Genomic DNA, 23,541 nt, shown 5'->3' on the forward strand with positions numbered 1-23,541 from the left:
ACTGTGGGAAGCCCTCGTCTGTCCCGAACTGATGACACATCGAGTGATGTGACACTGAGAAACACACACACCGTTGTGTGTCTCTGCATGTGTGGCAAGCACATACTGCTCCTCATTTTTGGAATGCTGGCACACTTGGCAAATTAAAATTTCTACCATCACTGGCTCAGACACAGGTTGGGCCTCTGTGCCGTGTCTCCTCTGTCACTTATGCCCGACACTGAAGCAGACCCTCCTCAGTGCTAATACACTCCTCAGTCTGGCTCAGTGGTGGCGATTTTGAGGTTTGACCATTTTTTCTCCATCTTAGTTCTATAGAAATGCGATCATGCAAACTTTAACAATATATCTGAACTTGTACAATATCTGGAATGGGTAAATTGAACCCAGTTGCCCTCTGGCCTCCTTTGATGCCTCTTTTTTCTGGCTTACAAACAGAATCCCCTTCTTTTGTAGTTCTGACATTAATGGTGACTATTATTCCGCTTTTTGATGCATCTCTTCATGGTCACGTTCCATGAATACAGTCCAGCTGCACGTATCAAAGCCCGATCAGGCGCACGCTTGGACTGGATGGGATCCTGCATGTGGTGTGTTGTGTTTTGTTTTTACTCTTACTACCAGCTGGGAGTTTTGCTGGGACACTAGTGGACGTCCCCCCAGCTCTTCTTTCTTCTGCAGCTGGAGAAATCCAACAGAAATGGCTCAATACCACTTGATATCGATATCACAGCGTTGAATGTCTACCAAAATCTTTTCGTCCAAATAGTTTTTTTTCTTTTATCCTAAAACCAGTCTTCACAGCTCATAATATTACTGTAGCACATCCAACTTGTGCATCACTCACTCACTTTCTGGTCACATGCCATTGGTGACACACATATCCCATGTGCTTAGGGAAGCATTTATGTGATATTTCGAACAACACCGTTCCTTTTGGGTCATAAATCAATTCTCAGTGAGCATGTCTCGGTGAAAGAGAACAACAGTGAAACAGGAAAGCCTATAAAGTCTGTTAAGAGTTCAAATAGTGTTGTTTTTCTACCGCAATTACATTGTGCAACCAGTTTTGACATCATAACGACGATGTGTTATGAAAGTGTTCTAAAATCCCAGCTCTGAGAGATTAAAATGAAGTGTGACACGGGCTAAAGAGTTTATTTCCAATTACAGTGCAGTGCAAACACAGTGAGAGACGTGTTTCTGACTCAGTGCAGCCACAGCTGAGCACAAACAAGAGCAGGAGAGCAGAGGAGGAGCTGGAGAGGGACAATAACACAACGGACCCCAAAATAAAACCTCCAATGCCTGGAATACTTTCCCACCTCGCCAGCATGGCTGCATGTATCACACTTAGCACGTGACTGTGACACATGTGACTTGTTTCTCATGTATACTGTCTTAGTGTCTGTCTGTCCCCTTCCCACCCTCCCTCCCCCAGTCACACACACACACACACACACACGATACATATGGATTGTTGCACCAGAGAATTACTGTTGCAAGTTGCGACCTATTCACCACCAGTGAAATAGTTCCACTTTCATGACACCCTCCCTCTGATCTATCGGAGTTTAAAAAACAAAAACACGGAGAAACAATAACCGAAGAGATTTTATGATGGTGTTAACTGTGGCCACAGGAGCCCTTGTAGTTGTGCTCTCTGCTGTGTGTCAGTTTCGTGAACTGGCAAAGAGCGACATCTGTCTGTCTGCAGCAGTATTAACCTGTGTGTTTGCCAAATATCAATATTATCAGACCCAGTGAGTGGGAATCTGGGCTGTTGATAGAAAATCTGCAGCATGCTTGCTCACACACACACACACACACACATACACACACCCATTAGCATGAGGCCAGTAGTTCCTCTTGTAGACTTTAGATGTTGGTACAGACTGATTTAAATCTACAGTAACACTGAGCCATAAAACATGTATAAAAGATTAGGATAGCAGTGTGTGTTATTGGTGCAAATTCTTGGAGACTGCAGAGAAACCTCTGCAGCAGCTCTCTGATGATATTTCAATGTTAACATGTTCACTGTGCCGCTCTCTGTCTTCCTCCTCCTCTGTCAGGGCACACTTGAAAAAGAGAATTTTAATCTCAATTTGCTTGTTTTTTTCCTGGTTAAATAAAGGTTTTGTAAACTGATGTGAAATGATACAAAGTAGTAATACAAGTTCTCCACAAGGTGTCGCAAGACCATCTCTAAACCTTCATCTTACATCCTCTTCAGTAAATGTGTTTGCCAGCTCTTTAAAGAAGTCACAATTAGGGATCATTTCATAACTCGTGTGGCATCATTTTAGAGCCAATAAAATTCTACCCTTGAAGTCAGTGGCATCACATTGACCATCGGATGCCACTTACTATACTGCTTGTACTGACAGGATGTTGAGGTTTGTGAAATTTAATCTGTCTTTAAAGCTGAACTGACTGAAAACGTATCCTTGTTGTGTTGAAAACACACGGTGTCAAGTTTGTTTCAGTGTCATACTGGCTGCTGTGGTTGCATAATGTGGATGGATGTTCATTAGCCAGAGGGAAAAGGATAAGTGAAGTCTAACAGAAAGCATGGTAGCTCATAGTCTGAGGAGAATAAGTGACCTTGTGTGACCATACAATAATCCTTCGGGCTCATTGGACTGTTTATACTCGGAAAAATACAAACACAATAGTTTGTTTTGGCAGAAAAGTTTGTTTGTATGAGAGTATTATATTATTTTTAAAACAGTATTAGATTTCTTTAGCTTTATGTTTTTTTTTTTAAGTAAGTAAAGGCCTTGCTTTAAACGCTGTCATGTTTCTGCAGTAGCCTGGATGTTTGTGTTTCACATTTATAAGCTGCAGTCTATAATGCAAACAAAGATGAATGTCTCTGTCCACCTAAGTGATGCATAAACCAACGGAGAAGAAGAAGGAAAAGTCAGTTGTGTTCCCATCCTCTCTGGTATGCGAAGGCCATCATCGCTGTGCACCTGACACACTTGGGGGAAAGTCAAGCATTTGTTGCACTCTGCAGTCTCTCCATTAGATGTCACTATTTTGCCCACAGATGAACACAAAACCAAAAGCAGAGTAAAAAAAAAGTAGTGAATGACTCTGAATTATATACCAAATATGAATGTGCTACAGACACACAAATTGTATCTGTCAAAACTCCCTCTGTACCACACACACACACACACACTCTACACTCCTCCCTCACAGCTTATTCTCATTAGCAGGGGTAATGTTGTCATAGGAGCCAGCAGCCAGCTGGGCTGAAGACGTCATGTGGCCGATGGATTCTGTTACACAGCGGCCTTACAAACACTTCATTCCCAGCAAACCTCAGTGGTGGCATCTGTCTCGAGGTCGTGTTGCAAAGGGGGTTACCAGAGGGTGAAAATATCTAAATATGACAGTACGAATCACAGCAAGATAAACAAAACATTTGTTACTCAGTGTAAAAATGGCCACAAGGAAGTATACAAGTACGACTGTGTGGGACAGGCATGTGCTTGTGTTTCACGCAGCAGATAGTTAACCGTATTGTGGGGTTTGAGCACAATTTTTGTCATGAGTCCTGCGGTTTTAAACTTTAATCACCCCTTGTTTGTCCTCGTTGGCTGTTTGATTCTATTGGGGGTGACCTGGTTTTCATGTGTTGTCGAGACACTTACTTCTGTAAGAGCGTTCTCCTCCCATTTAGGAAACAAATCAAGGTTTGTGAGTGAGTGTCATTAAAGAGTGAAATGTGTGCAGTAACTTGTGCTCAGCAAGAAAGCCCAGAAAGATTCAGTGGTTGATAATAACAATAATAATAATAATAATAATAATAATGCGCACATTCATCAAAGCGACGGTGCGTGCGGTGAGTTTTCAGTGTATTTTCAGACAGGATTCAGGTGAGAGCAGTGGTCTTGGTGCTGGCAACTGAATTTGAACTGAATTTGATATTTTGCTTCAGCAAAACTGACTCAACCAGTTTTCAACCAGCCTCCAGAACATGTGTCTGAATGCAGCAGGAGTGCGTCTTCTTATCGTCGGATATATGGCAATCTTTTGTCAGTGTATCCTATTTGGAACGCTGGTATATCACCATCCAGATAAAGGCAAATGGCAAATTTCCCACAAAATTCTGACCAATTACAAAACTGTTTATAGGCATGTAGCGTTGAGGGCATGTTGAGTCGAGACAGCAGTGGGAAAATTTATAGTAAGAAATACAGGTATGAAAACACCTTCTCTCTAATATCTTCTTTTATATAAATTGCTGTTAATAAGACATTTGTGTTTTTCGAAATGACTAGTTTGGTGATAAATGTGTCATTTCAAAAACATAATGCTTTTCACACCCTGGACAGACAATAGACATATTAAGACGAACAACCACTCACTCACACCTACGGGCAATTTAGAGTGTCCAATTAATCTCTACATGTTTTGTGTATGTGGGAGGAAACTAGAGAACCTGGAGAAAACCCGCGCACACACAGGAACAACATGCAAACTCCACACAGGAAGACTCGAACTGGGACGTGAACTAGCGACCTTCTTGCTGTAAGAGTTCATTTATCAAATAGGATTATACTTATCGCGATTGCGATACGGAGTAGTGTAGTGGCTTAACTCCGGCTGCTGTGTGAAACAGAGGTGCAAAAATGGAGGATCCAAAGGCAGCTTTAAAAAAAAAAAAAAGACTTGAATCAATAAAACTTGCAAAAATCAATAACATTAATAACAATTATCATCGTCACTATTAGTTTAATCTCATCTGGGGTGTGTCACGCTCTATCGCCATCTGGGATTGGTTGCAACTCCTCATGTGACCCTCAGAAAAGGACGTGGTCGAAGGACGGATGAGGATGACATTGTAGAGCAATCGTTATAGTTGTATTAGTTGAGTTGTGGCGTTGAAGCTGTGGAATCAGGGATAGCTGTGAAAATAAGAACAAAGAGAGAGCGGGAGAGAGCACAAACTAGGGGGTGGCAGAGAAAACAACAAAGAAAAGTCCAAACTGAATGAATGTTGAACGGAATGCGCCTGCAGAATCCTGGTGTTGTGACACTGTGGGACACTGCAATGTCTGCACTGCAGGGAAAACATGTATGCAGACTGTTTGCATTTGATGACACCAATCCAAGGACGAGGCTACAAAACTCTGGACTGTTTCTGCTGGGATGGTGACCAGACAGTTTCACCTCAAGTGAGCGCGTTTCAGGGTCCAGTTTATGAAGACGTCTTGTATATGATTTGTTCACTTTGATTTACTGTCGACTGTTGTGGTCTGACTAAGATTCTCTGAAGGTGAGATGGGAGTCAGTGCGAATGTGTACAGTCACACAGGAGGACAGAGAGTTCAGGATAACAGTTAAAACCGGTCGTGGGGTGCAGGGGCAGAGAGGCCCTTTAAAACGGGCAGCGAGCGTCGTTTGTCTCCACAGATTCCGTGGAGTCCTTGCCAGGTGACCTTGATTTTCTTTCATATCTGTGAACAGCTGGGACATTATGGTGCAGATCTGGGCACCGTGCCCGACTCACTGTGGAAATTGAATTATCGGAGCCCACAGCTGGTACTAATTGATGTTACCCAGCTGGCACAAAGATCAGCCAATAACAGATCACAGCTCCAACAACGTGCACTGCTAATCAAATGGAAGCAAGTTTACGTTTGATGTAATTGAATTAAGTTCAATGTTGAATTAAAACGAAATGCGACCGCTTTAGTCAGAGAGAACTTAATATAAAAATACTTAATAAGGATAAATGAGGATGTAAAGCTGCAGTGAAGTCCAGGCTGTTTGACCTGACTCTGTCTTGTCCCTCTCATCACTCTCGCCTTCACCTCTGCTTGGATTTTTTTGCCAACTCGGTTTTTAAATCATGTGGCATTTTCAAAGTCCCCCACACTTCCATGTTCATGCCAACATATCCGACTCCACTGCTTGGCCTGAGTCTCAGAAGACAAATATTTGTCTGTGATGTCACCAGCAGTGAGACAGTCCATTGATAATATCACTGGGTCCAGTAAGTCCATGGTGAGTCCATGCTTCTGTTGCTGCAGGTGATGCAATTACTGTACATGTGACGTTAGAGGCAACTGTAAACATGTACGTTCATATTCATGCGTTCATGAAGTTGTTGTGTTTATGAATGTAAGTGTGTGAGAGATACACGCCGTGTGTGTGTGTGTGTGTGACAGCAGAAACATGTGAATAGGTTTGAACTCACAGTTTGGTGTGACTCTAAAAAAGAAATCAGTAATGACACGTCACCGTTTGAGCTTTGCTGTTTTATCAGATGCCTGGAACCCTTCTGCTCACTGCTCCCGTTCCCATACCTGTCAGGGAACTACTATCAGAAAGGATGTGGGTTTTTTTGTTCGCATGTTAATCCAAAAATACAAAAAGCATAGTCATAAGCATACTTTTTTGTTCACTGAGGCTGGTGTAGAAACACAAGGGCACAAGATGGCAGCCAGCGATTTGAGTGTGAACAGTCAGTCTATACTCGAGTTTGTGATATCGGTATTGGACACAAAAAAGTGCTGTGTCCCATTCCTTGTCCAAACATAACATTTCTGCCAATAAAACCTCTTAAATCTCTCACACTGGACCTTAAACTGATGATACATTTATTTTCTATGTCTTTTAAGCCTGTGTGTGTGTGTAAGATGGTAAAGTGGGCAAGTAAATAGTTAAAATGTTCTCAGGAGGCTATGGCACAGCCTCAGGGAGTTCCCCTATTCAAAGAGCTGGCTTCCCTGATACACTGCACACACTGTATATTATATACTGCACACGCACACACACACACAGATATATACTGTATTTTAATACACACATAGACGCACATGACACAAACCCACTCCATGTCGCTCTTACTCGCTCATAAACATTTGTACACACACGCACGTGTCTCGTGTCTGTTTCAAAGGCACAGAAGTCCATGTGCTGGAAGGAGAGAGAGAGAGAGAGAGAGAGAGAGAGAGAGAGAGAGAGAGGGAGGAGTGTGTCTCTAGAGAAGAGAGAGCGTCCAGCCCTGAACTCCTTCATGTGGATTTGATCTCCGAACAGCCACGACTTGCGCCAGCCCCTACTGAGCAAGTTAGGAAGTAACTCTCCCTCTCTTCATCTCACTCTCTCTCTCTCTCTCTCTGTGTGTTCGATCCCCTCGTCTCCTCTTCGCCGTCTCTTCGCCTCGGAGTCGAGGCTATGCCGCTGGAATACGCCGAGGAGGGCTTTCCTCCGTCGGTCCGCGCGTCAATGGAAACGTGGTGCGGCGAGAAGGGAGAGGACAGATCGCACCAGAGCCGAGGAGCACAGGAGCGCACGGGGGAGGAGGAAGAGGAAGATTAGCGCGCAGGAACAAAAGCAGCAGGGAGACAAAAACAAACAAACAAACAAACAAACAAAAAACAACCCAACAAACTACAGACATGAGTTTGCCCACTAACTGTATGTTTCCGGCCTTCTCGGCCCAGGATCGCTACTTGAAAGCGCGGAACGGGAATATCTGCGGCTCTCCGTGCGCCGTCAACCGACCCATCGACATCGTGCAGAAGCGCAGGCGGTAGGCCAGATGTGGTTTCAGTCCAGATGTTGCACAACTATAACACACTGCTGTCTGTTTTCCTTTACAGCAGAGTTTCACAATTCGTCCTCTGACGCAAATCGTGTGATTATTCAAATATAAAACAAGTCACCCCAACTTTACTGCACTGTTTTAATTACAATTTGCGAGCGTGACGGTGCTTCTGCAGCACATGTCCATGTGATGTTCATTTTTACAGTACAGTGCTTAATAATATGTATTAATATGTTGGTTTAATCCCCTAACGTGTTGAAGATCACAGCTCATTTAGGTGCCAGCAGCTGAAGTAATTCCACTCCTTAATCCAACACTTATTGTGATCAGGAAACAAACTTCCAGCCACTTTTCTTTGACACAGTGTGTCAGGTGTAAGAAGGTCAGAGAGACAGAATCCGTACTCGGGCAAAGCCTCCGCTCTTTACTCGTCAGAGCTGAATTATTTTAATGTTGTTTATCTGCCATGAAATAAAGCTGACAGAGCCGAGCTGAGCTCAGGCTGACTTAATGAGTCAGTTTGGCTTTTTAACTGTTTTTGTCTTATTGAGCGGTGAGTCAGACACACTGATGTGTTCCAAGAGGAAGATATGAATCAGCATTAAAATCTTAGTGACTTTATATACATATATATATATGTATATGTATATATATTTTTTTTTTTAACATTACTTTTTAATCGTTTTTGCTCCCGGGGTTTCACAACCTTAAACTCACTTCTCCAGTTTTTCAATGGATACTATAAACAGTTTTCCCCCCCTCTGGATTTCAGCCAGTTCTTTGTATCGAGAACAATTGCTAATGGTTTCTTTTTTCTTGAGCTGATTGTGTTATGTGTAACCCCTCAGTGCCAAAGGCGAATAGTAGCCTGCGTATAGAATACACAGTATATCAAAAACATACTGTAAGATGAGCTGGAGTTAAGTTCAAACACCACATTCACATTTTCAGTGTACATAAAAGTGCACTGTTCCATCAAGAGTCGCATAGAGATAAAAAAAAGGACTAATTTTGCAGTCGGTCTTTGAGAAAGACATGCCGGCGTCAGCTTGTTTGGATGGGGGAGGGTGGGATGGTGTGTGTGTGTGTGTGTGTGTGTGGGGGGGGGGATCAAAGTGTCTCTATAATGTCAAACCACCAATAAAAAAGATCTTCAAACAGAGATTGCTAATGAACGGCGAGTCAGTTGTATTTATAGGACTGATAGACTAACCACATGTGTGTACTAACACTGGCAAAAGAAGAGCAGCAGAGAGGAGCGTCTACGGCGCTGTAATCGTCATACTCCCTTTTATCTCCCTTGTAGTTTCCTTTTCATTTGGATGAAAAAATGCCGCTGCCGCCGCCACCTCCTTCGTCATAGATTCACCTCATAAAGAAGTTAGAGGTTAGACAGTTAGTTTTGGCAGAAGAGGTGTTTCATAAACATCTGTGTAGGAACGGTTGTCACGTCATGTCCCACATACCCTCTGCTCATCTTGTCATTAGGGTTGGGGAATGACAATATATACATGTAGATGTATATTCATATATGTGTGTATATGTAAATACATACATACATATATATATATATGTATGTAGGTCTCTCTCGCTCTCTCTGATCTCTATATGTGTGTGTGTATATATATATACACATATATAGTTTAGTTTATATACATATATAGTTTATATTTATTAGTTTATATTTGACCAGGAAGTCACATTGAGATCAGAGAGAGCAAGAGAGACCTGGCCACAGTAGCAGCCATACAAAATCCCAGAAAAGAAATTAAAACATTAATTATTAAAACATACACTATTAAGGTCAAAGATCAATACAACATGTAACATAAAAGACATACAACTGACAATAAATTGAAATGTTGCACTTCATCTAAGATTTGATCATTGGTGATAAATGATTTCTCATGATTTCAGCTTTTTGGCCCCTGTTCCATGTTGTAGTTTGTGCAGATAATGTGTCCCGATCCGATACTTGCGTCTGCCGAGATACTTATTTGCTTTTTTGAAAGATGCTTACTGTCGTTAAAGTAACTAATATTTTTAACTGAGGTTGAGAGAGAAATAAAAACAGACTCCTGCTCTTAGGATTTAGGTACTCCAGGTAGAGTGTGTGTGTGTGTGTGTGTGTGTGTGGGTGTGGGTGTGGGTGTGTACAGTATACTGTTAAACTGGCACCAAAATAGTGAAAAATGTCACTTCTCTACATGTTTGTAAAACAGGCGGTTTCATTCAAATCATTTACGTTTATATTCTGTACAAACATGGATGAGTTTCATTGTAAACTTGAGCTGCAGTGATGTTCACCTGCTACGGTCCCCGCTAAAGTGTGTAAATGTGTGTGTGTGCACACACTGCAGTGCACTGGGCACAGATAGGAGCTGATCAAAAGAAGGCACCATATTAAAAATTGGGCCAATTATATCAAGCACAAGTGAATGCCAAGATGAGTCTGACCCAAATAAAGCCGCTGCTGCAGTTTACAGCTGAGCTACATGAAGGACCTGCTCATGTGCACAGCTCTGTCGCACATGAGTACGTCATTTTTTTGCATTTCTATTAGAATAATACCAAAATAACGAAAATACCCTTGTGGTACCAGAGTAATTGTAGGGTACAGGTGGAGCTAGACCCTCATCAGTCAGCTGATTGGGGTGACAGAAAAGCGACAGGTGTTTCCTCAACGCCTGCAGTCCATTCTCATACAAAGTTTGACAAAGTGGTTGTTCGTTGTCGTCGCACCGGTAAAACGTCACGCTACGTATCTCTACTGTTCTTAGTTGAAACGCAAGTCTGACTGAGGGCTTTACCATTCCACACTGTACCAAACTGAACTGTATCATGGTGGAAATATGCCAGAAGATTAGAGAGAGGTCATGAGATTTCCAGATAGTGAGAAATTACTCAGATCGGCTCTGATCTGATACTTGAGATCGAAACATCCCTTGTTTATTTACCTGAACTAATGAACAAAGAAAGGACAGGTTGTTGCTGAGTCTGTTTGACAGAAACCTCCATCATATCAGATCAGCATGGAGCATCTGAGACGCTCTCTGTGTCGTTTCCACACAGGTATGTTCTGCCTCTTTGTGCTTGCTCACAGCCCGTCTCCTCCATACGTACAGGAATCACACCTGACCTTTGCTGGTGTCACAGCAGGTTGACTAGCCCTCGGGGCCTCAGCCCGTGTCAGCACACTGCAACAGGACGCACAGCTCACTTCCATGGGGTCAAAGGTCCCTGCGGGTTGCCAGCATGTTGCAACATACTGTAAATGGAGAGTCACGTTCGCTGTGACTGTGAGTGCTGTCCACTTCACTCACCTGTCCTGACAGCGCTGATGGATTGCATCTGTTTAAAGGCGACATCGAATGCTTGTATCACACATATATGTTAGTTATGGAGGTCTACTTACATATATTAACTTGTTTTCATGGTTAAAACCTACTGCTTGCTGCAAACGAGCCGATCAAGATATCTCCTCACTGACGCTCTTGTCAGCCGCGCTGTTTCAGACCAAAATCACACCCGCAGAACGTGGACTGTGTTGTGATTGGCCAGCCAACAAGAGCTTTCCCACTGTCCTGTGATTGGCCAGGTACCTGGAAGTGACGTAATAGATAGGCCAGCTCTCAGATACACAGCTCCCCCTCTGGCACGGTGGATGCTCTGCATCTCAGCAGCTACAATGAGAGTAGTTCTTCTTCTTCTACAGTTGAATGTACGCAACCGGATGTGCCCAGACTAGTGCCCGCACCAGGAGGCGCTACGGTGGTGAGAGGAGTGATGAGGATTTCTGATGACGACATCAAATTAAGGAAGTGCCGCTCCGCTTCGCAGAGCCCAGGAAAACAATAAAACCCTATTTTCTCAGCAGTGGCTGAACTGTTTGTTCTGACACTTTAGGGTTTCATAAACGAGGTAATGATGCAGATACACTCACAAACGCAGCATTAATTGGAGCTTCCGGTCTATGTCGCCTTTAACTCACTTGCATCACTCGCTGTTACAGTATGTGTGTCTCTGGGGTTTGGTTTGGTTATGGCGGTTGTGCAATAGCATTGATTCAGTGCAGGGACCAGAACTGTGCATCATCTGCCACAGAACTGTCAGTGCAGCACACTGGGCTGTGTTTTCTGATGCAAGTGCTTCCACTCGTAGAGAGGCCGGCTAATGGAGTAGGTTACATGTAAAGATGGGATTTGTGGCACAGCTTCACTTGTTTCTGTTTATAAAGAGATGGGAAATAGTCTGGAGATTTCTCAACTACAACAACATGGTAAAGCTATTCTTATTACTCCTTTGATTTAAAAAAAAAAAAAATGTTCGGATCCATTAAAACGTCAAGTTTAGGTCATGTAGGTCACACTTTAGATGTAAATTCCCAATGTGCATTACATCTTTAATGATTTATAGTTACATAACAATGTTTATCTGCATGGTCCCTGCCGTGTAAACCACAGTTGCAATGATTTGTTGTTGTTATTTTGAAGCAAACTTACCAGCATCTGCTGGTTCTCGTTTGACAAATGTGCCGACTCTTTGCTTTTCTTTGTCAGAACAGATGCTGAACGGAATAACGGTGGGCATTAGGTTGTTGGATTAGGTTGGACGACGATAATAATTTTAAGTTGTACCCACAAAATTGATATATAACATTCAGATAAACTGATTTTTACTTTGATGCAGGATCCAAAGTATTTTTTACTATATCAGTAAAGATGTTTTATGAATTTTTATGAGTTATTTTTGAGCAAATAACAGCTGATTAAAAACATGCAGTATGTTGACAGATCTGTGTCTCTGGCGTCAGACGTGAACGTCCTCCTTGATCTTCTTTTCCCATCCACTGGCTGCGTGTCAATGACTTTCACCCTTTGCGTGTACATGCTGTGATTGGTCGTACTCTTCTGTTCTCAGACAACTGATGATGGGTCTCTTGTCCAGGGTCCTTGTCCTATTAGAAGATGTATACAGCTGTTGCACGGAATGTCAAAGACGTGACTCGTTTTCCCCTCTCCTGTCACCGCACATGCCTGTGATTCTACAGTCTGTCATATCCAGCTGTTCCAATCCAGCAGGTCAACATCACTGAATCGTTCCCTACAGAAACACTTAACAGGAATCCGTCCTTTAATAATAATAAAAGAAATGTTTGACCCCTCGTGAGGACAAAACTATTGATGTGTCAGTGGGTGCTCCCTGGACTCGATCCCAAATCATTGACAAATCCCAGTTAACGCCTCAACCCACCGAACCACAGGAAGCCTCTGCTCCTTCCCCCTGGAGTCACTTTTGCTCGGCTCCTTCGGCAAACATGTCTCAACACAAGTCCCACTGCGTCCACAAGCTCAGCCAGCTGCTTTCCGGCTCATATCTTTATAGCGTGTTTCATAGCATCCTTTGCATTCTCTAGTCTCTTATTTGGTGGAAAAAATGTGAGGAGCTGCAGCGAGCGGCGTTGGGCTGGGAGTAATTGCAGGCCTCCGTTGCTGCTCACTCGGCAGCGCGGTGACTGCTGTGAAACCACAACTGACGTCAGTAGACGAGCGCGACCGTGACTGTGTGTGCTTGTGTTGCAAGAGTGGACTGGATGTAATCTTGACGTCTTTGGGACTCCCAAAATGATGATCAGCTGAGGGAGAGGACGTACACTCCACATTAGAAGCTGTGTTCTAGCATTTTCTTGTAGCTTTAGGACAAAAGTAACATTCAGTGGACTGAACTGAATGAATGAAACAATAAACAATGTAAATAAATGTAGCCCCCTCAGGCAAAGCTTCACATCGACTTCACGGCTCCACCCACAAAGCAGGTTGCCAGGTTGGGAAATTGTTGTTACAGATACACACACACACACACATAGAGTGCTTAACAAATGTAAGAGTGTAAAAGTCATTTTTTATGTTTCTAGTTTCTAGGTAGTTAATACACCAGTATGTAGACGCTCTTCGAGTGAAATTATATTTTTAATGCTGAAATATAACTATTATTGTTGTTATCCATGAATTTTGAAATGTACTGTTCTACAAAGTAACAGAAAAAAATAGTAAAGCATATTATCATTTCTGGATTGAGATGTCAAAGTGTAGTTGTTTACTTAAATTAGTTTTAGTGGTTGAATGTTATGCTTGATTAATTCCCGACTTCTCAGGGAAGAAGCTCAGTGAGCCGGCTTAAAATTGGATGTGAAAAGGTGAATTCACTTTATCTGCCGAATAAGTAACGATAAGATTTTTAGTTTTTAGCAGGTTTTTGGAAGATTTCTGAAAAATATTTTCTCGCTTTTATGACAGGTACATATCTATCTATCCATCCATCCAGGCACAAAAATATCAACAGTGAAAAAAAAAACATTCTAGTCAGTGTACATTTATGGATCAAGAGCTATTTAAAGCGAGCGAACCGTTATTCGTCTTTTGTTCTAAAATGTTACATTTACAACACGAAACGCACGCGCTGGCATGATGACAGTCTCTGTAAAGGCCCTTCCCTAAATACATAAATGCTTATTATAAGGCTATGAAAATGAAAATGTGATTATACACTTATACAAACAACTGTAGTGTATTTATTTCTACTAATAAACCCTTCTAAATTTTACACATTGAACCTCTGTCTCTATAAAACCCCCTGTAATTACCCGGTGTCGTGTGTGAGTGTGTTTAAATATCATGTACGGGTCATGCAGCTCTTTCTCCTACGCTACAAAATCCATGGCATCTGCTCGTAGAGAAAACAAAATCACTACAACACTTTTTCCAGATGTGTCATTTTTAGCAGACCTCACTGCATGAAACCCCTCATCATTTTGAATACACAGATTCCTGTGTCACCAAACTTAAACCAACACGCTCGACTAGACCACAGTAACTCAGTGGCGACGCAAACACTGAATGGCACAACATGACACCCGGGGAGAAAAAGGTGTTTTTGACCTTTCTAGTGTTTCATCCAGTGCCTTTTTATTCTATTCAATATTAATCAGACTATTTTTTTAACGATGATTAGAACTTCAAGGCTATACATCAAGTAAGAGCCTAAAAACAGACTCTGTTGTTTCCATCTTGTCCTGTCCCACTGATCAGTGATCTGATTGGCTGCTCCTGGGTTGCCCTCGCCTAATTAAAGGAGGAAGTGGCACACTCGTGCCTCACCTCTGGATTTAATCACTGAAAGGCGCCAATTAGTGCCATATGAACATGATTAGAACAACACACAACATGGCCTGTTGCTGTGCAAAGACAGGAGTGTGTGCGTGAATGTGTGTGTGTGTGTGTGTGTGCGTGCGTGCGTGCGTGCTTGTGCGTGTGTCCTAAACCAGCCTGTCCAGTTGTGCATTAGTGTGATGTAAGGTGGTTCGATTTTCAGGTCGATGCTGGAGCCAAATCTAGATCTCTACTGCTGGGGCAGTAATCATACACTGAGTGTGTGTGAGTGTGTGTGTGTGTGGTTCTGGTGGTTCTGGCCCAGTGTGTTATCTCCTCTAACCAGTTTCTAATGATGTTAATGCTGATCAGCCACTGTATGGATTTGTCCCTGGCTGGACGGACAGAGCTAACCACTGCACATAGACTCCAGGATCAATACTCTTCCAGCTTGTGAATCAACCTTTGAGGCACCCTGGACTCCAAACATTTAACCTCTTCAGCGCTGCACCAGACATTTGACAGGTTTTCTATAAGGCATTTTAAGAACATGGATACAAGAATAAGACAAACACAGATTTTAGTCCATAAGGAGAACACTTAAGCTCATGACAAACACAGAAGCCCCTCTCACCCAGCTGTACATTCATTTATTAACATCAACTTGCTGCAAAGTTTGCTGTGCCATGAGTAAGTATTAAAAGAAATCGGCACAATAACTCCCAATAAGTCAGCATAAAGTCCAATATCTTGCATCCCTAGAATATTCATAACAGCGCTGAAATTTAAAGGGTCAGTCTGATATTATGGTCACTTTACTTTATGGTTCGTCGCATTGGCAGGCTATTCTTGAACTGCAGCAACACAACAAATGCACACCTGTAATGTACCGTGATATTTTGCACTGTTGGGACGCTGTTGTGTCCACAGACACGCAGACATATCAACACCTTCCAAATGACTCAAAACAGGACATGTCACACACAGGTGATCGTGTGTGACACACACACAGAGGCGCTCGCACGCTAAAAACATCTGCCCCATTGTAGCAGGTAAAAATATTTTTCCGATATCTCAAAAGTGACCGTTTTGTTTCCCCAAATAAAAGCTCCCTAAATTCTCTCTGTAGTTCCGTAGCTGCGGCACATGAATCAGAAAAGGTAGTACGTTGATTACTGTGCTCGGTGTAACCAGAATGTATCTTAACTTGAAGGGAAAGTCAACCTGGCAGTGGAATAGAGTTGAAGCTTTAGCCCAGAATCTATCACAACGTATGCAAATGATGATGCAGCTAGTGTTGAAATACCGTATGCTAACAGAATAGTTTATGTATAATATTAAAGAGGCCATAGCCCGGAAGTGCCAATTAACACTGCATTTGTGTGTGTATCTGCATCATTACCTCGACAATCAGTTCAGTTTTCCTGAGCTCTGCAAAGCGGAAAGGCACTTTGGTTGACGAATTACGTCAGTGGCGAATTTCGAACGTGGCGAAAAAAGGTTCAGTGAGTGTTTGCTCTGTTCTGGGTTTCCTTCAGTCTGCAGTGTGTAACAGCGTTAATGTACACACTAACGCTGGGCCTGGGTAACTTTTGTGCCTTCGCCGTCTTTCTTCTTCTTCTTTTTTCTCCATAGAGTTCTTCTGCTCTTGAAGGCAGCCGTCCTTCCTCTGCCTGTAGGTCAGAGGTCACGCAGAAAAATAATAAACACACCAGCTGACTTGACTCTGTGCAACCTTCTCCTCCCCTTGGCTATATTTAGAGGGACATGAGCTGCTCTGAGATCAGATGTTGACGTTGGATGCAGAGTTTGCTGTTTGGACAGGGATCTACAGTGGCCGGTCAGGTGAAGGGAAACAGCAACTGTTTCCTCGGGGAGGCGCGGTCTTCAGCTCAAGCGCTCTATGTGTTTCCCAAACCTTTTTCTCAGTGGGGATCCACTTTTTAAAAGATGACAATTCACGATTATGACAAGGGCAAATTTGTGACTATTTTACTGCCATTTCTATTACAAATCAAATACATTGTCCATGTGATACTGTATGTTTGATGGTTGAATCACAACCTGTCACTGGAAGAGGGTTGCAGCAGGGTCAAACCTGCCGAGTGACCTGGGCCTTTGTCTTTTCTTCTGTGGAGTTTGCATGTTCTCATCGTGTGTGTGTGTGTGTGTGTGTGTGTGTTTGGGTTTCCACCCGCAGTCCAAAGACATGCAGGTTAGTTTGATGGGAGATGGGAGGAGGTAAATGGATCATAGGTGTGAGCATGAATGAAACTCTTAAAGTTTGTCAGCCCACGTGTGGTCAGGCACCCTGTCACCTCATGCCCACTGTCAGCTGTGATCATACACCATATCTAAGAGCTGGAGCTAGTCTGCTATTTTGGCAGGGGAAGGTAATCGGAATGTAAGAATTCACTGAAAAGCCACCAGGAGGCGACTCCATCTCCATTGCATGGAAGCCAATGCTAAAATGCTGAAAATACAGCTCAGAGGAGAAGAATTAGAGAAAGTGAAAGTTTCTTATCTCAGGATGGAAGCTGCGCCGCTGATGTCAAAAGAAGAATTGGCCTAGCGTGTACAGTATTAAGGAAACTGAGCAGGGTGTGGAAATTTGAAAACATAGCAATGCACTACAAAAGTACCAGTAGCAGTTGCTGGTCTTTGAAAGAGTATAGTGTATATGTACAAATGAAAATGATCTATATCACCGAGCAAATGACACACAACGAGCAGCTATCTGTCTGCAGACTTCCCTCACAAAATCCTCACAGGACTGAGGCAAAATGTTTCTGCTCATCCATTCCACACAGTGCAGACATGGGGTCTTTAACTCGCCATCTGGATTTTTTTATTTTATACAGGAAGCAGATTCTCTCTCTCTCTCTCTCTCTCTTTCTTTCTCTCTCTTTCTGTCGCTTGTCTCTGTATTCACACATTTGCATTTGTCATGGATACATTTCCTGCTCGTTCCTCTCCCCATCATGTGTCGTCAGAAAGACAAGGACGCACTCATGCAGACACTCTCTGTGACTTTTTGTAGTATTACTTGAGTAGAAGTCTTAAAGTTTATGACATTTACTGTACATTTACTGGATTGAGCCATATTGGTTCAGTGGTAGGGCGAGTTGTCTTTAAACTGAAAGGTTGTGGGTTCAATTCCTGGCTATACTAGTCTACATGTGTCACTTAACCTCATGTTGCAGTGTGTGAATGGCAAAACTCTAGTGTAAAACAGCTCATCAAGACTAGAAAAGCTCTATTTAAATACAGACCATTACCAACTCTTCTTCTTCTGATTTTATTTGGTTGTAACAAAGATAGTTAGAGGAAATGCAGTGGAGTAAAAGTAAAAGTTGCCAGAAATACAAATATGTACAGATATGTGAATTTTGTGCTCAAGTACAGTATTAGTACTCTACATTACAACACTGATTGTGAGGACATTCACTGAAAAAAACTGTGTCCACTCGACCGTGGAGGGATTTGTATGCACGGCCACATGCACACACACGTACAAAAACCTCACACAGTGACGGCGAAAGGAAAGCTCTGCTTTGCAGGGTGAGACGGGGCGAGGAAGGGGGTTGTTGTTTTTTTTTTTGGAGCTTTCAGATCAAATGTACAATAGACTTGAGGTGCAAAGCAAACAAACCCTCTTCACTCCCTGAATTCTCTCTCGCACTCACACAAACACAGACACACACACAATGACGTTGCAGCTGCATTATGCTGTTTTTGTTCTCATTTCAGAGAAGTCATTTGTATATTTAAGCTCTCCACTTGCTCTGTATTAATGGTTTACACACACACTAGCCTCTTCTCCTCCTCACTTCTCGCCTCCTTCCTGGTGTGATGTTTGAGGCCCCTCGGCCAATTCCCACGCTACAAGGAGAAAAACAGGAGGGGGCGTGTGTGTGTGTGTGCGTTGACTTTTAAACCCTGGGCCTTGTGTCATCGCCAATCAAAAACATCTGGCCTTGATAGTTGTTTTCTGTATCAGTGTCAGTCTCACTTACATAATCAAAAGTTCCTTAAATCCCTCGGCTCCGTTTCCCGGCACAGAGCACTCGCCACACACGCACGAACAGCAGTGAGAAGTGGCCTGTGTTCATTTAAGCCGGAGAAGTTTATTGTTCTGAGGAGCATTTTAATAAACCATGATAGAAAATAGATGGCTATCCAAGTGATTAACAGTGGTTTTGATTTGTTTGTCAGTTAACAGTTCATTTTCATTGTTTGACCCTTTTGTTTGAAATGACCATAACAACTCATAACGTGTTCAATTAGTTGGTCATTCATTTTCCTGTCAGTTGACTAATTTGTGTTATTTGGCCAATTCTCTTTAACCTGTTTTACAATTTCTGTCTAATCACTTATCTTCCAGAGACGACTTGTGCTCAAACACTTAGAATTGAGTCATGGCGTAATGGAAAACTTTGTTAATCACCCCTTTTAAATTACAGTTTGCTCTGTGTCTGTGTGGGGGTGTTTTTTTTAAGGATTCCTCATCTTCAGCATGGTTTTGAGGCACAAACTAAACATCCTGCGAACAAAAGCGGAGGTTAGGATGTGGGTGTTAGGGGATGTGTGTGAGAAAAGTTTCAGTAAAACAGTTAAAGAGAGAAAAGGGAGCTGTCACTTACGTCAGAGAAACGGAGAACAATGCTGGAGGCAGGAGGCAAACCAAGGTCAACTTGTGTTTGTGTGTGTGTGTGTGTGCCCGTGTCTCAGTCTGTCAGTAGTAGAATGGTAGTTATCTGAAAGAATGAGCTGAAGTAGATCAACAGTTTGATGTTGTTTAAAAAGTCTGGTCCATAGTAAAACACTTCAAAGATGACACTCCATGTCAGAAAATACTCTGTTCATACACAGTCTTTTTAAAATAGGCACATATTGACATTAACATTAGTTTTTCCTATGGAGAACCTCAGTGCTTTTTCCCTCGTGTCATAATGTCCTTGTCCTCATGTAAATACCCCGTTTTTTTATTTATATTTTTTATTTTATTACGATTTAGTACGTAGTTTTATTTTTATTACTTCTTTTAAATGTGTTTATGTATGCACCTTAAGTGAAAGTACTCCAAAAATTCTGTTGCTCCATGTCCATGTGTACAATTACAATAAATAATCTAATCAAATATAAACATTTGTTTTATAATAATTGGTAACATATACTTGATTAACCTTCCTGATATCATTTTATTTCTTAACTTCCTTGTAATTCGTTATCGCACCAATGTAAACAAGTACGTAGGCTACACGAGTATGTGCAGTTTGTGCATGTAAATTGATCTATTTGTGGGTAATAACTGTGTTTTTTTTGGTTCATTGTTTTATTTGTATATGTGAAATTAATAAGCAGTATATTCGCCAGATATTCACATTTGTGTTTACATATTTTTGGACTTCACGAGAAGATGTCCATTGACCATCAGGGAAGCTCAGTGCAGCTTATATTAACTGCATTTCCCAGCGTATTGAGCTGCTGCTCCTGTCATCATGAGCAGATCCACCTTCAGTCACCTGTTCTGAGAGAATCCATCTCTGTCTCGCCATAACAAACTCTCTGGCTGCTCACTCGTTGTCAGAGGTGTGGCTGAAGTTTAAAGTTTAAATCCAGTTTAACTTGTGGTGTTCTTTGTCGTCTTAAAAATCACATTTTATTTTGAATAGATGTTTGTTTCTCCACAATGATCTGCTAACAAGAATCACTGCCGCTCTCTGTGTTGTGGGACCCTTACTTGACTTGTTCAGTGACAGACGGTGCAGTATCACATTGTCCTCAGTAGTGGGAGCTGTCTCCCTGTCTGAAGCCTGTTTGGTTTTCATTCCCATTCATAAAGGAGTGAGGAGCAACAAGATGGAGTGAACGGCACCTGCTTCAAATTGTGATTTGAGAGATTGTGGAAAGTAAAAACGTGGGGAGTCTGTTATAAACAATAATAATCCAGTAAAACCAGGTCATGTTGTTGTCTTGCAGTTCACAGCCAGTGGTGACTTTCTCACATTTTGTGACGACACGGTCCCATGAATTTACTGTTTTTTTGATCTGATGTGATAATGAGCTGATTTTATATCAGTATAATCCAGTCAGTCTTCACCAGCTATGATGTAATAGAGAGAAATAGGCGAACATGTCATTTTAATAGACCAATAGATAGAGTTGCATGTTGATTATTGTGTTCTTTCTACTTTCTTTCTTTTCTCTCCTGTTAATGCTCTAGTTTCTGTTTTTGATTGAACGTCTGAGGGGAAACAGAGAGGTGGGGTTAAATTCAATCAGGCAGGGAATAGATGAACTAAGAATGTAAATTCACACTTTTTTTACTCCTTTACTGTAACATTTTAATATTATTTAAGGATGTGTATATATATACTGTGCATTTCGTCTGTGACATACTTGCTATACAGCACTCACCCAGAATAAAAGATAAAAAGAATGATCTGATGTGAAATACTATATTTCTGCTGGGAACTCTTCTCCATCGACGTATGAATGCACCATATATATTCATGAGAAGGGGGGCCAAATCATCTGCACCCTGTCTGGGAGCAGGGTCGTCCATGTAAGCTCTGTCATAAGTCTCCCAGTTCCCCCCTCTTTCCTGGCAGGAAAATCTATTTTTAGCTTCTGACGTCACTGGCTCCTCTGATGGAGCCTCGTCACAGCCGACTACACTGAGCTGGGGGGGGGGGTAAAAGGTGGGTGGGTGAGGTGTTGTGGTGGTGGGGAGGTGGGGTTTGTCATTGCTGAGGTAAGCCCCGCTGTAGCCCCGCCTCTCTCTCTCTCTCTCTTTGCACGGTCACACCAATCAGGTGCGAGATGTGGAACCACATCACTGTGCTGGATACAGCCTTCCTCATCTCCTCCACCTCCTCCTCCTCCTCTCAGCTCCTGTGAATCGGGTCTGTTTCATTCAGCATCGATTGCATAACAGTCATGTCTCATTTATCAGACGGCGCTATTGCTGGAGCACCGGAGACAGGCCGAGCTAAAAATAGACACAGAGGCCACCTTGTGTTGCCGGTGCTCTGTTTTCTCTTGTTGTTGTTGTTTACGGTGTAACATGGTTTGAAGTGTAATTTCATTCATGAGATATCCACTTATATGAAATAATTCAGAAGACTCTTGTGGATGTGTGTGTGTGTGTGTGTGTGTGTGTGTCTGCCTGCCAAGTCCATCTTTATCTCTTTTGGCTCTTTGCTCTTTTGTGGTAAAAAAAAAGAAGAAAAAAATCTAGTTTGGTTCAAAGAAAATGTTGGGTTTTGAAGGGAATTTAGTGAATGAATGTTGGCAATTCTGAACCCTGTAATTCAGAGGCTGCAGTCCGACCTCATGGCTGGAAGGATGTCAATGGGATTAAAACCCGGATCGAGTCCAACTGTGATTCAGCCAGAGTGAATCCAGCGGGACAATGGACGAGAATTTGATTTTGTTTTGACGATACAAATGAAATCAATTTAAAAACACGAAATCCTAATAATGATGTGCACTCACATAAGTCATAGGGTTGCTTTTTTTTCTCTAGCTGTTATGGAGAAGAAGAGAATAGCTGGAATAGCTTCATGCACGTTACTGACGTAACGTGCATGAAGTCAGCGATGTCGTCACACAGATGTAGTGAAAGTGTGAGTGTGTGTTTGATTAGAAGAAGTGAGCGTTGTGTGTATGTCTGTGATTTTTCTATCGGTGGGGGAACTCCATTGTATCAGGACTGACCACAATAAGGAATTAACAGTTGTATTTATGTATTTCTTCTTTGTCTCCCTGTAGTTTTGACCTGGAGAATGGCCTGTCGGTGGGTCGCAGTCCACTGGACTCTCAGACTAGTCCGGGATCTGGTCTGGTGCTTCAGGCCAACTTCCCCCACAGTCAGCGCCGTGAGTCTTTTCTCTACCGCTCGGACTCCGACTTCGACCTTTCGCCCAAAACCATGTCACGCAACTCATCCACTGCCAGTGACCTGTGAGTATTTCAAAAATCCTGACACAAATAAACCCACTCGCCTTTAGACTTCTGCTTTTGTGTTGATTTGCTTCTTTGCAAAAGAGGCCACTGCTGGTCCAGTAGAAACCACCACAAACTTTGAAAGATGATGATAATGTAGTGTTTTGTCTATTAATGGCCACAGTTTGATAGAAACAAATAGATATTAGATATTAAATATAGAATGTGGTGAATCTTTATTGTGTACTTCATGCCTCCTTTTGATTCCAATGCACATTTATCTGTGCTCAGCGTCAGAACTCGTGGATTATATGTGTTCTGTGTAGCTATTTTTGTCATTCATACTGTAAATTTGTGACATCTGGCACTTCCATTTGTTCGCGCACACGTCAGGGAAATCAAATTCATTCAGGCTGTCCACAAAAGCTGGACTGCAGTCCGAAGTTCAGAACTTGTGTTGATACAACTAAAGAGGTCTCCGTGCAGCTGACAGTCTATTTGAAGCCACAGTGTAAACGGAGTTGCTCCTTTGTTTTGAAGGGAGGAGGGATTGAAGAATTGGGAAGTCAATGGGCTGCCTCGGTGAGAGAAAGTGTGAAGGATTTTCCGTCCACCTCTTTACAACGTGTTCCATTTTCTTCACCCCATCCCCACCCCCCACGTTAGCCTGAACACAACTTTGAGAACTGAGTGTTGTGGACATCACTATCAAAGTTTTATCCTAAAAAGTCCCAGCAAGCATTTGACGGAAGATGATCTGGCATCACACACATTTGACACATGTAAAACCCATGGTCACTGAGCCGACACATTTTAAAACAAGTGCCGCAGTCAGACTGGCATATCTGTAGTAATTCAAAGTTAAAATGT

The 23,541-nt window shown here is 42.4% G+C and overlaps 1 protein-coding gene across 5 annotated transcripts in view; it reads left to right on the top strand.

Annotated features, from left to right (window-relative positions):
- Positions 1–23,541, top strand: part of LOC122780729 (cAMP-specific 3',5'-cyclic phosphodiesterase 4D-like) — a 92,377-nt gene that overhangs the window by 52,634 nt on the left and 16,202 nt on the right. For 4 of the 5 annotated variants that reach the window (XM_044043931.1, XM_044043930.1, XM_044043932.1 and 1 more), the window contains one exon: positions 22,498–22,689. In XM_044043931.1, coding sequence (XP_043899866.1) covers positions 22,498–22,689 — 192 coding nt within the window. Of the gene's footprint in view, positions 1–7,122; positions 7,559–22,497; positions 22,690–23,541 lie in introns of those variants that run through there. The other variant, XM_044043934.1, reaches the window with a different exon arrangement.

Source organism: Solea senegalensis, linkage group LG14 (assembly GCF_019176455.1).
Source record: "Solea senegalensis isolate Sse05_10M linkage group LG14, IFAPA_SoseM_1, whole genome shotgun sequence".
In the NCBI taxonomy this organism is placed as follows: Eukaryota; Metazoa; Chordata; class Actinopteri; order Pleuronectiformes; family Soleidae; genus Solea; species Solea senegalensis.